We start from the raw sequence: 13,042 nt of genomic DNA, 5'->3' as shown, positions 1-13,042 counted from the left end.
ATTACAAGCTCGGAGGCCTCGATCTCCACAGCACACCAAATATATATTTGTATATCGTGTAAGTGTGAACTCATGAAAACCATTGCCACAGGTAATCAGACAATATGTATTTATTTGTTAAAGATTTATTTTTGGCGCCTCATCATAGATTCAAATCTATAAATCAAAATGTATTGCATTTATGAAGAAAAGGTTCAGCACCCAAGGCTCTGTCGCTATTGCCTCAATGGTGAACAGTGTCTTTGGGTGGATTAGGACTGTTTGTGATTTGGTCTTAGTGATTTAGGAGTCCTCTTGAATACTCCTAATGTTTCACAGATTTAGGAGCTAGTTTTAGTGCTAAAATGCTTTGTGAAATACTCTTAGAGCAAAAATTTAGGACTCCTAAAATTAGGACTGACACGGCCATTATTTTTAAGAGTTTCTCCTAAATTGGCAATTTAGGAGCTACTTTTAGCCTTAAGGTGTTTTGTGAATACGACCCCTGACTAGGACCCTTTTAGGACATCTGTGGATATGCAAAACTGGTTCAATATCTTGATGTCTGAATAGGGTTGTTGGATGTAGATATGTAGTTATTTGAACGTCCAACTAGGAGTTTTCTTGGATGTCTACAAGACGTGCAAAACAAGTTCAGGAAATCGCTTTTTAATACAAAAGAAAATGACAAGCAGTCCTATGTGTCCTGAGTCAAAAGATGTAAATATCACATGTTCTTTTGTGTCACTCTTTAATATTATTTTTTCCTTACACATACAGAAAGCGTAACGCCGATGTGTGATTTACAAAGCTTTTGGTCAATTTAAACATGCACTCGCACAAGGGGCATTATTATGTTATGACACAGTGATGTAAACGTGAAATATATGTTGATCTCTTTTAGTTATTTAAATTTGTCACTTAACACATAACATCACAATAATATATTTCATATTTTATAAGCTTTATCTGGTGTTCTTTGCACTCACATGAGCCTGTAAAAGGCTGCTTAAAAATATAGCTAATTCAAGAAATACTAAATTTAAAATACATTAAATTGGCATCTTTTGGTAGTGTCTTTGCTTAGTGGGAAGTCACCTATTAGAAGGGGAAGAAATCACAACAGATACTACATTTGTGCTGCGCTGACGCATGGCACTGTTGGGGTTTCAAAGTTCATGATTTGACAGGACTGATGGTTTATTGTACACTATCAACAAGACCATAATCAAAGCTTGTTATCCTGTAGTTTACAGTATCCAGACTAATGTAAGCTTCAGCTATGAGTTCAGACAGTGCTATTTTCACCTCCAGAAGACCAACACCCTCTTAAAATATCAGGTGTAACATTGTCATCTATGACACATCTCCATTTTAAACCAATTTCTGTAGGATGTTAGTCTGTAAATCCGGACTATAATTCAGTGCATTGCCCAGCAAATTTAGATCCTCTGCTGTCTGGCTGCGGAGAACTTGTTTGTTAGTTTTGCACAAACAACAGTCACTATTTGCTCAAAAACTCCCTGAAAAACCAAGAAGAGAATTCAGGGCAAGACTGTCCCCACAAACCTGTGCAACACCAAACTTTATGGTACCACTGAATTGTTCGGTCTCATTTTGAAGGCCATTTTGTTTTAAATCCCTCAAATCTTTAATTATGCAATCAAGAACTGCGCCCATGCCATATGTCTTGATGTCCTCTGACTTTATTACACAAAGCCAACAGAAAGCATGCTGACATGGAAGCTGACATCTCATTTGGAAGTAAATTAGTCCCAGTTTGTGAATTGAAGTCTTAGAACCGATGGGATTTACAGTTTCACAGTCGTCATTACACAGCAACAGTGAAACAGATTTCTTTGGAAAACAGGTGGCTGGTTTTGTACAGCACACCTTCAGTGTGATCAATGAGGGCAACATCTTTATTTTGCTTCTGAGAAAGGATTTTTTCCATGGTACCTGGTCTTTCTTGTGTTTTTTAAGGACAGGCTGCAAAGGAACATATTGAAAGGTGTCCTGGACTGCTTTTGTTCTCAAAAAGTTCTTTTGTTTCCCTTGAAATTCCCTTATTGCACTTGAAACAAGTCAACAAATAAGTGATCAAAAACAGTCATTGTTTAGCTAGTATAAACTTACTTCCAAAAGTTCTGAATGAAATTTCTTGAATTTAACCCTGAGAGCAGTTGCTGTTATTAGCGCAGCAATGCTCGCGTCATCCAGCAGCATAAAGCTTTCTTCATCCACTCCTTCCTCTGTGTTAAGATGAAGCAGAAAAAGAATAATTTAGTCTATGAAAAGTAAACTAGTCTTTAAAAACAGTCAAATTCAGTGGAATTAATGTGTATAGTGTTTTTTCACAATGCATATGTTTTTTTTAATGCAGCTTTACATAAAGTCATAGGCTTGGTTTCACAGACAGACGGACAGATTAAGCTATGATTAGGCCTTAATTAAACTAGGACATTTAAGTAACTTTTATGCACATGCCTTAGAAAAACATTAATGGTGTAACTGGTTCTATCAATGACGGCCATGCATAATCTGCAGTCAGTAGTGGTAAACAGATCAGTTAGTTTCTTTAGTGTGATAGTGGAAAATGAGTGAGTTTGTGGGATAGGGGCGGGGCAGTGGGGGAATAAGTCAGCAGTGGTCAATTGGTCACTTTAGTGGGTAAGTGGACAAATAGTGGGTTTGTGGGATGGGGTGGAGTGCCAAGGGGCGGGGCAGTGGAGGGAGGGGTCAGCAGTGGTCAATGGGACAATCAGTCACTTTATTGGGTAAGTGCGCAAACAGTGGGTTTATATATTTAGGTTTATAGCTGGTCTGGTTCTCACCTTATTGATGAACGGGAATCGTATTTCCAAGTAAAGCTGCAAATTCCTCCATCAACGCAGCTTCCTCTGTAATAATCTTCTGATACGTGCAGCACAATCAAGTGAAAGTAGCTAAATGACATAAATGATAACAATCAAAACATAAAAAGTTGCATTGTAAAGGATGTAAGCATGCTTTGGTTCGGAACATGAAGTGCAATGTGAGTGCAGGCCAGCGTGGAAGAGGGGAGGGGGGATAATCGTGCTCGGGCTTGGTACAAGGGAACCGTGTGAGTACACCCTAAGTCTGCTTCTTTGGGAATGTAACCACTGTACTAGTCACCCTGAGACATTTTGAATAATACCAAACATGACTGTTAAATCACTTGCATTGACTAAAGCCCAATTCGGACGGGACTAGTTTTACATGGGGAGGTGGAGTAAAGTAATTTTACCTCAGGATGTCTGTAATATTAATTGGCCAATTCGCACGGGACAAGACATCTCAGTAAAACTAGCAGAAGTGGGAGGGGTAACTCGATTTACGCACCGCCGTCACCTCCCTGTCGTCATGTGGGTATACGTTGCTTCCTGAAATAATGTGCAAAAACACATATAATCTAAATATATGAACTATAAATAACAGTTAGGTTAATTAAATTCTGATTGGATTATGATGGTAATAGGCACTTAGCTAATGATAAAATTAGTTTTGTGCCTCTGACAATTGCTTCAATCTTCTTTTTGCTCTGAATGGTATGTGGAAAACACTTGAGGTTTGCCACAGACTTGTCCCACCACCTACAACACAAATGAATGTTTCTTTAAATGATTCCATGTTTGAAAAATGCGCAGAAAACTACTTTTAAACAGGAAATGACAGAATTTTACCATACATATTTACAGCGGGTCTATTCGAACGGCATTAGTATTACCTGAATTAATTTTTCCGGACCTTTTTACAGAAGGTAAAAGTCGCCGTAATCTTCATTGTCCATAATGATTACCAAGATGGCACATTCGGACGGGACTAAAATCTCTGAGAAGCTCTGGTAATAATTACTTTACCCCCACCTCCCCATGTAAAACTAATCCCATCCAAATAGGGCTATAGAGTTATAATAAATAAATATTAGGGCTGTCAATCAATTAAAAATTTTAATCTAATTAATTACATACTCTGTGATTAATTAATCTAAATTAATCGCATACATAATTTTTGCTGTGAAAGTATTAGATATTTCAATTCAAATGAATCAATGCAGGGTTTTTCCTGGGTCAAAAATGGTCTTCAGTGGTGACAGACATGGTCATCCACACAAACAGTAAAAAATGCCCTACCCACATCATCTGCAAGCCCGATACTGACAATAAAGTACCCGTCACTCTCACTGTAATAATTCTTTCTTGCCCTCTTTGCAAAAAAAAAAAAAAAAGTGATTTTATAGCTTTGTAAGAGAAGATGCTTTTTTGCTAAACCTGAAAAGTATTAAAAAGTAGAATTTAGAAGTTATATTAACTAATAATATAATTTTCTATCATATACAATTGAATGCACCTAGCTAACAACAACTTGCTTTGTTCTGGTTTCACCTCACTCCAGTCTAAATTAACTGATTTTATAGGTAGGCCTAATTTACTACACATTGTCATTTAAATAACCTGAAGATATTGTGGATTATTAAAGGTGCTAAAGTGGATGTTTTGTTGTATACATTTTTGCAATATTACTTGAAACTGTCTTTACTAACTGATAAAAGACTATTTATTAGGTGCACTGAAAGGAATATTATTAATATACATCATCTGATCATCGCGTAAACGATTGGCCCTCTGGCTTGTCAATCACTGCCATGACGTTCCTTGTGAGAGACGAGCGCGGCTGGGACACGAATTTTGGGAGGCGTTCCTTTGAAATGAGCTGTGAAGGAGGGGGGGCTGTTCTTACGCATGCGCTCATTTCAAAAACTCAGTAACAGTCTTTGGATTCTCAGTCGACAAAAAAATCCTCTCTATCACCTTTAAGGCTAATTTTACTAACCACTCTTGCTAAATGGGGTAAGCACACTTTTGTTCTCATTTCAGAGTTGTTTGAGTAAATGATTCATTATAGACCATGTGGCCAGATCAGTTGTTGTCATGATTCATTAAAATGAATCTGTTCAAATGAGTCATTAGGTCACGAATTGGACATTAGCGGAAGTTGACGCGTTGCGTGCGAATCGCGACTGTTATTAGGACATCGCAAAAGATTTGTAAACACAGAAAACACTTCACCACTGGATAGGATTTCTTTTTGTTTACTGAAAGTGTGGATTATGTCAGCTGCACGTGCAGGGCGCCTATCATTCTCCGAATGCGCCTCGTGAAACATGGATTCGGTCTTATAGCACTGTGTCAGTTGATTTAGATATTATGTGTGAGGTAGAGAGAGTGCAAAGACGGTGCTTACTTTCTCGCGCGCACGAGGAAGGAGCTCTGCTCATTCTGTCATTAGCGCAGCAGTCATCTCCCTCCTTCATTTTACAGTCGAATGGTGGCTAGAACGGCTCCAGGTCCTGCGTTATTTATTTTAATGCGTTATTTTTTCTCAGATTAATTAATCGAAATTAACGTGTTATTTTGACAGCCCTAATATATATATATATATATATATATATATATATATATATATATATATATAGAGAGAGAGAGAGAGAGTTTTCAATAATCATTGTGAGTGAAGAGAAGAATGGGTAAAGGGAAGGAAGTGGGGAAGAAGGAACAAATGTTAAGGAAGGACAGGAGGGAAAGAGCCTGACTCTGTAGGGTGGTGTATAGACAGATCACAGGTTCTTCCAGTCTTACAACAGTCACAATGGTTTGGCTAGTAGTGTAGTATTAACATTTAATAAGGTGCTGTATTGGTAGATTGATAATTTCTTTAATATGGTTGCTGATTATAGAATATTCATGTCCAGAAAAAAAAGGTCCTGGAAAGAATAGTTGCTGTTGATTTCTTACTTTTAAAGGTGCCCTAGAATCAGAATTTGAATTTACCTCAGCATAGTTGAATAACAAGAGTTCAGTACATGGAAAAGACATACATTGAGTTTCAAACCCCATTGTTTCCTCCTTCTTATGTAAATCTCATTTGTTTAAAAGACTTCCGGAAAACACTCGGATCTCAACATAACACCGACTGTTACGTAACAGTCGGGATCATTAATATGTATGACCCCAATATTTGCATAATGCCAGCCCATTCGACGCATTAGACATGGAAAGGCAGTATTAACGGCTGGATCTGTGCACAGACAAGGTAAGGAAGCAAGAACAACAGCGAAAAATGGCAGATGGAGCAATAATAACTGACATGATCCATGATATCATATTTTTAGTTATATTTGTAAATTGTCTTTCTAAATGTTTCATTAGCATGTTGCTAATATACTGTTAAATGTGGTTAAAGTTACCATCGTTTCTTACTGTATTCACGGAGACGAGAGTCGTTGCTATTTTCATTTTTAAACACGTGCAGTCTGTATAATGCATAAACACAACTTCATTCTTTATAAATCTCTCCAACAGTGTGTAATGTTAGCTTTAGCCACAGAGCATAGCCTCAAACTCACACAGAATCAAACGTAACCATCTAAATAAATACTTTACTCACATAATTCGAAGCATGCATACAGCATGCATGACGAACATCTTGTAAAGATCCATTTGAGGGTTATATTAGCTGTGTGAACTTTGTTTATGCAATATATATATAGTCGAGAGCTCGTGGGGCAGAGGAAGCGCATCTCTTAAAGGGGCCGTGCTGAAAAAATCAGTGCATAGTTAATGATGCCCCAAAATAGGCAGTTAAAAAAATTAATAAAAAATTAATTAAATACAGTTTTGTTATTTACCTGCACCAACTGAATGTCTACCACCCTGTTGTCATCCAAGCTCATCATTGTGTAGCTACCATACTTAGATGTACACAATGTCCTTTAGCAGAGAAGGGGGGGAATAATGTGTTTGTTAAAAGTTTATCAAGTTAAATAAGTGACGAGATAATCACCAGCAGCCTTTGGATCTAAAATTCTCTCTAATTTGTCCTATAGAGTCATATTGGCATCATGAATAGTGTTTTCATGTTTCAACAGTTAAATGTCAACAAAAATATCAAACCTGGTGAATCAGCTCTCATATCACCTCCCAGAACTATGGCCTTTCCAGACAGCTTTGCCTGTTCCACAAGTGTTTTTTGCTCAGACCTCCAGTGCCACAAAATGGTTGGTACGAGGAAAGCCTTTTGATGGTTAAAAAATGTCCTTGGACACATACATTCAAGGCGCAGAGCTGAGAGAACCTTAAAAAAAACAACACCAACAACATTACTGACTGCACAAGTAGCATTTCAGAACTATGACCCATAAGATTTGCACACAGCAAGATTAAAAACAGACCTTGTGAACTTGTATATATGATGCCCCAGTGAAAGCTACTGCTGCTGACAAGTGCAGATTGCCAGCTGGGACATTTTTGATGTACGGCTGGCTGTTCCACTGGGTTTTGTGGACACACTGAGAACATATCTGTGCGTGTGCAATAATATTAAAATATTACAAATCTGATATATATATATATATATATATATATATATATATATATATATATATATATATATATATATATATATATATATATATATGAGCGTGTGTGTGTGTGTGTGTGTGTGTGTGTGTCTGTGAGAGAGAGAGTTGTGTGAGTGTTGTGATTACCTGTGTGATTGACACAAAGGTTCCAATCACGAATTTGTTTACGGTGCAGGTGTGCATACACGCCGGACACTTTCTAAATAGGTCCAACAAGTTGTCCTCGTACACCATGTATTTTGCTGCACTGTAGAGGGGTTGGCAAACCCTGTACAGATAGCAGAACACATACATATTAATACTATAAACTAACTAAAGTAAATCACACACACAGCATAACACCAATATGGACTTACTTGTGACTATCCTCTTGAGTGATATCAGGCTCGTATGTGGATTCCAAAGTTGCTGACTCCTTTGTTGTTCCCGACCAGGTGGTGTTGATCTCATCTGTGCTATTCTCCATCCGTGGCCTTTTGATCGGTGTAGATGTTTTAAAAGGAGGATCGAAGCTGAAACCCAAAACCATCACTGACTGCGGAAACTTTACAATGGACTTCAAGCAACGTGGATTGTGTGCCTCTCCTCTCTTCCTCCAGACTCTGGGACCCTGATTTCCAAAGGAAAGGCAAAATTTACTTTCATCAGAGAACATAACTTTGGACCACTCAGCAGCAGTCCAGTCCTTTTTGTCTTTAGACGCTTCTGACGCTGTCTGTTGTTCAAGAGTGGCTTGACACAAGGAATGCGACAGCTGAAACCCATGTCTTGCATACGTCTGTGTGTAGTGGTTCTTGAAGCACTGACTCCAGCTGCAGTCCACTCTTTGTGAATCTCCCCCACATTTTTGAATGGGTTTTGTTTCACAATCCTCTCCAGGGAGCGGTTATCCCTATTGCTTGTACACTTTTTCTGCTACTGCCGAAAACATTTGTGTCAATTTGACACATTTGGCAGCGTCTGCCTGAAGAGCCTATTTTTTTCTCTCACGCAGCCTCTCTGCACCTTCTTTGCGTTTCTTCTCCATGATCACACTGAAACTGCGTGCAGGCAGAAATCCCATAGATGGTGCTGTTCAAAGATATGATTGGGCCAGTCCAGTGTCAATCAAGAAAACAACCAGCTGAGCTACGCGTTTCATGGGCCGTGTCTGTCAGAAGGAAAAAAACCTAGCCTATGTGATATTTTTGACTAAAGTGTTTTGAGCCAACAGCCCAGTGTCAGTTGAAAAAACATTGGGCCGCTGATCTAGGCCTACCACTTTTATGGGCCTGTTCATGGGCCGAGAGAATTTATTTATTTATTTATTTTATTTTTTTTGCAGTCGGCCCACCGGGAAAGTGCCCGGTATGCCAGATGGCCAGTCCGCCTGTGCTGTTCACGATCAGCATTCTCATTGAAATGCATTGCTGCAAGATATAGCCTAGAAAGATAAATTGAAAAATGTTTACAAAAATGTACTGACAAGTACATGTACAAGTTTGAAAATAAGGCGATACATATATTTATTTTTTTGTCTTGACAACACTGGGTGTTGTAATGCTAAGTATTAGAACAATTATTACCTGCATAGCATTCCAATAAAAGGAAAAACAACATTCTTCAGGGCGAATCTCAGAATGACACTGTGGAATGCCTCAAGAGCTGAAGTCTGATATTGGTGGCTCAGCTTTTCCACATCGCAGAGAAGTCATGAGTTCATGAGCAGCTTCTCCACTTTATACAGGACCATGGTACCTATTAGAATAGACAACGAGGAAATGTTAAAAATACTGACATTCAGACCAATAGTAGGTTATTTGTTTTAAACACTAAAAATAACAGTCACAAGCCTGGTTGTAACCATTTACTAGGGTCTCTGGAGACTTTGTCTGCATGAGCGCACTTGGGGAATACGGGATCATCATGAGTCAACCAGTCTTTTAGCTGGCGTTGCACTGAGTCCAGATGTGGATGCCTCCATGTTTCATCCTGTGTAGTCTCAGTACTAACACTTTAAAAGGAAACTGTTACTTGCGTGCCTGACCGAGTAAAATAAATTTGTATTATTTGACTTAGTACATCTTAATATATAAAACAGTGAATTTAAAATGATCTATAAGGTAAATGTAGTAAGAACCATTTCACATATTATATACACTTGTGTTGATACAAGTTTTTTAAAAGTTAAAATGATTTTAACTTGAGTGCAGCGTTTTTGAACGCCATGTCATTTGTCTGTGTTTACTCATGGTTTTTGAGGACATGATTTGGTTTATGGACTATTGTATGTGACTTAGCAGTAGCAAGCAGAATGGTTTTGCACGTCAGACTAGTGCGTTTACATAGAAAAACTATGGAATAGTAGCACATTTGAATGAAGAAGAGCGCTATGGGTGAACGGTCCCTAGGTTTAATATGAAATAATTCATTTAGTTCAACATATTTTCCCACTCTTTGTGTATTGTTGTTTGGAGTGGTTTTACAATAAACAAACAGACACCTATAGTGGTAAACAAACCTACACACACACCATAAATCGCATGCTCCATTGATTAAATTTACTATACGTTCATGTTGTTTACTTTATGTGCATTTATGTGCCTATAGCCAACAACACACAGCCATTTGAAGCAGTTTTACTCACCGCCTGCGGTTCCAACACATGACCATGAACCTTTATCGCTGGGACCGCTTCATCTTCATCAGCATTAGATGATCTGCAAATCCGGAGTTGAACTGGGCTTTGTTTATAAAACAATCATCGCTGAAATGCAGGGAATACACAAAAAAAACGTTCTGCTCCGGAAAATCAAACTCCTTCCACTGTTCCCTTAACGCTGGGTTCTTTGGGAAGCTGTACAGTGTTGTCTTGCCTCTGACAACCAAAAACACACTTCTTTGGTGACAATGTTGATTTCCAGAAGTCCTGTGACCTGTGCAGCGTAGCCGACTTCCCTAAAGCTGAGCAAAGTGCGTTGATGGGCGTGCTTTTGCTCTCTCGTTCTGGTCGATGTGTGCGTGCACCCTTCCGGGAGAAGTGCCTGTACAAGGAAATTCTGCCCTTATTGACATCACACAGGCCCATACTCAAGAAAAAAAAAAAACTGAATCCTGTGATGATTTGGAATAGAATTTTTGGCACAGAAATACTCCGTCATTCGTCCAACTCAGATAGGCCATAGAGAGCAGAGGCCATAGGAAAATCTCATAGCTCTTAAAGCAGACTTTCTCTGAATTAATATATAGACCAGTGGTTCTCAACTCCAGTCCTCGGGACCCACTGCTCTGCACACACTCAGTTCAGTTCATGCAGACTCTCCTAATGAGCTGATGATCTAAATCAGGTGTGTTAAATAAGGGATACATACAAAATGTGCAGAGCAGTGGGTCCCGAGGACTGGAGTTGAGAAACACTGATATAGACAAACTGTTCTATAAATGAACATGCATCATTGTGTGTATGATTATCACTGTCTTGTGTAGTGTCTTTTGTATGGTATTTTGTCTTATGCATGTTAAATCTCACCTAATCCAAATTTGGTGTCTGTGAGTTTGTATTTTGAAGATTTAAATGTTTGTGTATATGATATGTTAATACCTATGTTGTGCAACCTATTAGTATGGCATGCATCTTTAACCCTCTGGAGTCTGAGGCTGATTTGGGGCTTGGAGAAGTTTTGACATGTCCTGACATTTGTGCTTTTTTCAGTTGTTCATAAACATATAAATGACAAAAGTGTCATTACACTGTATTCAGCACAAACTAGGCTACAATAATATGTGAGGAACATGTATGTACATGTTTGTATTTTTGAAGGAATAATGTTTATGCGTGGTTATTGAAAAAACTAAAAACTTAAGTCACTGAAATAAAGCCAAAAAAAGTATATTAAATCTGTGTTCACAAGACTTTTGGGTATTGGAGGTTGTAGACTAAAGTTTTTGCTTCAGAATTATGTAAAAATTATGCTTCCTACTCCTTCATATAAAACAATATATTGATTTAGTTTTTGTAAGACACTTTTTGTCAAGAAACACAGTATGCATGGAGGCGTGAATCTGCATGAATAATGGGCCATTTACACCTGAGAAGACAAAAGAATCGCATAATAATGACCTGAAATGACTTGCATATTAATGAGGCCTTTCAGTCAGGTAGGCTGTGAAAAAACCCCTCTGTAATAATGTCTCAGCTCAATTTAAAATAATGGTATTCTATTATATTCTTTAAAATAAAATGTATTTCTGTGATGCAAAGTGTCTGAACAATTATGTTACCTCTATGGCATTTCATATAGGCTTTTAGCTTAAAAGCATGCACATTTGGAGAAATATTGATGGATTCTTATATATTTATGTCAATTTTCTATACTGAGAAGTAATATTTATTGTCATCACTATGAGTGCTGGATACTGTGTTTTACACAAATGGATACAATTCATACTTGCAGCCGGAGGGCGCTCTCTGTACACCTTTAGTCCACAAATTATTCTAAAGAAGAAGAGGACATTTCAGGAATGGTGTTTTTAATTCATACTTGCAGCCGGAGGGCGCTCTCTGTACACCTTTAGGCCACAAATACATATAAAGAAGAAAAGGAACAAGGAACTAATGGCATGTCTTCTCGAGATCGCTAACCATTGCTTTATCATCCAAATAAACACTTTTCAAGACAATAAATACACGATTGAGACGATGAATGCATGTATTGCCTCTGAATTTGCGTCTGAATAGCGCTCGCTCCGTGGGCGTGGCCGCATAAGCGGATAATGAGCTGAATCACAGACTTCTGACATGGCTCTCTTTTCATACAGATTACATAAACACAGAATGTTTGTTTTCGATTTGACTTGCACGATTTAAAACCTGACATTTCAACGTTTCCTTAGACATAAGTGTCATTTTTTTTGTCATTAGTATTCATAAGTTACAGTTCATTTTCTGAGAACTATCAGATTGGACTTCGTTCAGAGGGAGAGGAGAGATCACACATCATGTTAGTTTTCTTTATTTTACAAAAAGCACAACATTGTGTTTTTACTCTGAGTGTACACAAATAAAAGAAGACATTCTATAGATTCAATTGATATATTACTTATGTCTCTATGACAAGAAATGACGGAGTATTTTAAGTCTGTTTTGCTGCAATGTGAAAAAAATCCTGCAAAACGCGCCGGCGCGTTTTCGGACCTCAGGGAGTTAATAGTTTCTTCTTCAACAACCCAGCCAGTTACATAGGCAAATGCCCTGCTACAAACACAAAAATCCATAAAACCCCCACGGAGGAATTTCCCCCCAGAAATTCCACCTTTCTCATTGGTCAGGTCAACCCTAAGAGGTGTGACTTCGCCCAGACCTTAAAAAGAGACGAACAGCTCTGTCTCCCCCTTTTCCTCCCGACTGATTTTCTGTAGCTCCTGGCTGCTCTGTGGGATCTCTGGCTAGGGCCGGAGGACTCACAGGCCTCGACCTGCACCCCAGCCATGTGCTTACCTAGAAGAGAGAGAGCCTTTTTCCTACTACAAGAGCCAAATTAACCACACAAGTTTGTCATTATTTTCTTTATTCAATGCAGGAGAAATCGATTCCAACTTCAGCACCATCAGACTGAACTTTTAGGACTTTCTACTGCAACAGTA

General features: G+C 38.3%; 1 protein-coding gene and 1 long non-coding RNA gene across 5 annotated transcripts in view; both read right to left on the bottom strand.

The window, feature by feature from the left end:
* LOC125244907 overlaps window positions 1-8,102 on the bottom strand; it is a 39,649-nt gene extending 31,547 nt beyond the window's left edge. Inside the window, exons 1-7 of one of the 4 annotated variants that reach the window (XM_048155296.1) lie at window positions 7,777-8,102; window positions 7,547-7,688; window positions 7,232-7,360; window positions 6,954-7,134; window positions 6,689-6,770; window positions 2,814-2,924; window positions 2,116-2,231 (exon numbers count right to left, since the gene is read on the bottom strand). In XM_048155296.1, coding sequence (XP_048011253.1) covers window positions 6,733-6,770; window positions 6,954-7,134; window positions 7,232-7,360; window positions 7,547-7,688; window positions 7,777-8,075 — 789 coding nt within the window. In that variant the 5' untranslated portion in view covers window positions 8,076-8,102 and the 3' untranslated portion in view covers window positions 2,116-2,231; window positions 2,814-2,924; window positions 6,689-6,732. Of the gene's footprint in view, window positions 1-338; window positions 2,232-2,813; window positions 2,925-6,546; window positions 6,598-6,688; window positions 6,771-6,953; window positions 7,135-7,231; window positions 7,361-7,546; window positions 7,689-7,776 lie in introns of those variants that run through there. The other 3 variants (XM_048155311.1, XM_048155319.1, XM_048155302.1) reach the window with 3 other exon arrangements.
* A 108-nt stretch (window positions 8,103-8,210) lies between these two features.
* LOC125245334 lies at window positions 8,211-10,652 on the bottom strand. The gene is made up of 3 exons (XR_007179492.1): window positions 10,047-10,652; window positions 8,986-9,157; window positions 8,211-8,843 (listed from the first exon to the last, which is right to left on the bottom strand). It is a non-coding gene; the product is annotated as an uncharacterized LOC125245334 (long non-coding RNA).
* Between the last annotated feature and the right edge of the window lie 2,390 nt (window positions 10,653-13,042).

Source organism: Megalobrama amblycephala, linkage group LG1 (assembly GCF_018812025.1).
Source record: "Megalobrama amblycephala isolate DHTTF-2021 linkage group LG1, ASM1881202v1, whole genome shotgun sequence".
NCBI classification, from domain to species: Eukaryota; Metazoa; Chordata; class Actinopteri; order Cypriniformes; family Xenocyprididae; genus Megalobrama; species Megalobrama amblycephala.
The sequence above is the reverse complement of the archived record's forward strand: the minus strand, read 5'-3'. Positions and strand labels throughout refer to the sequence as shown.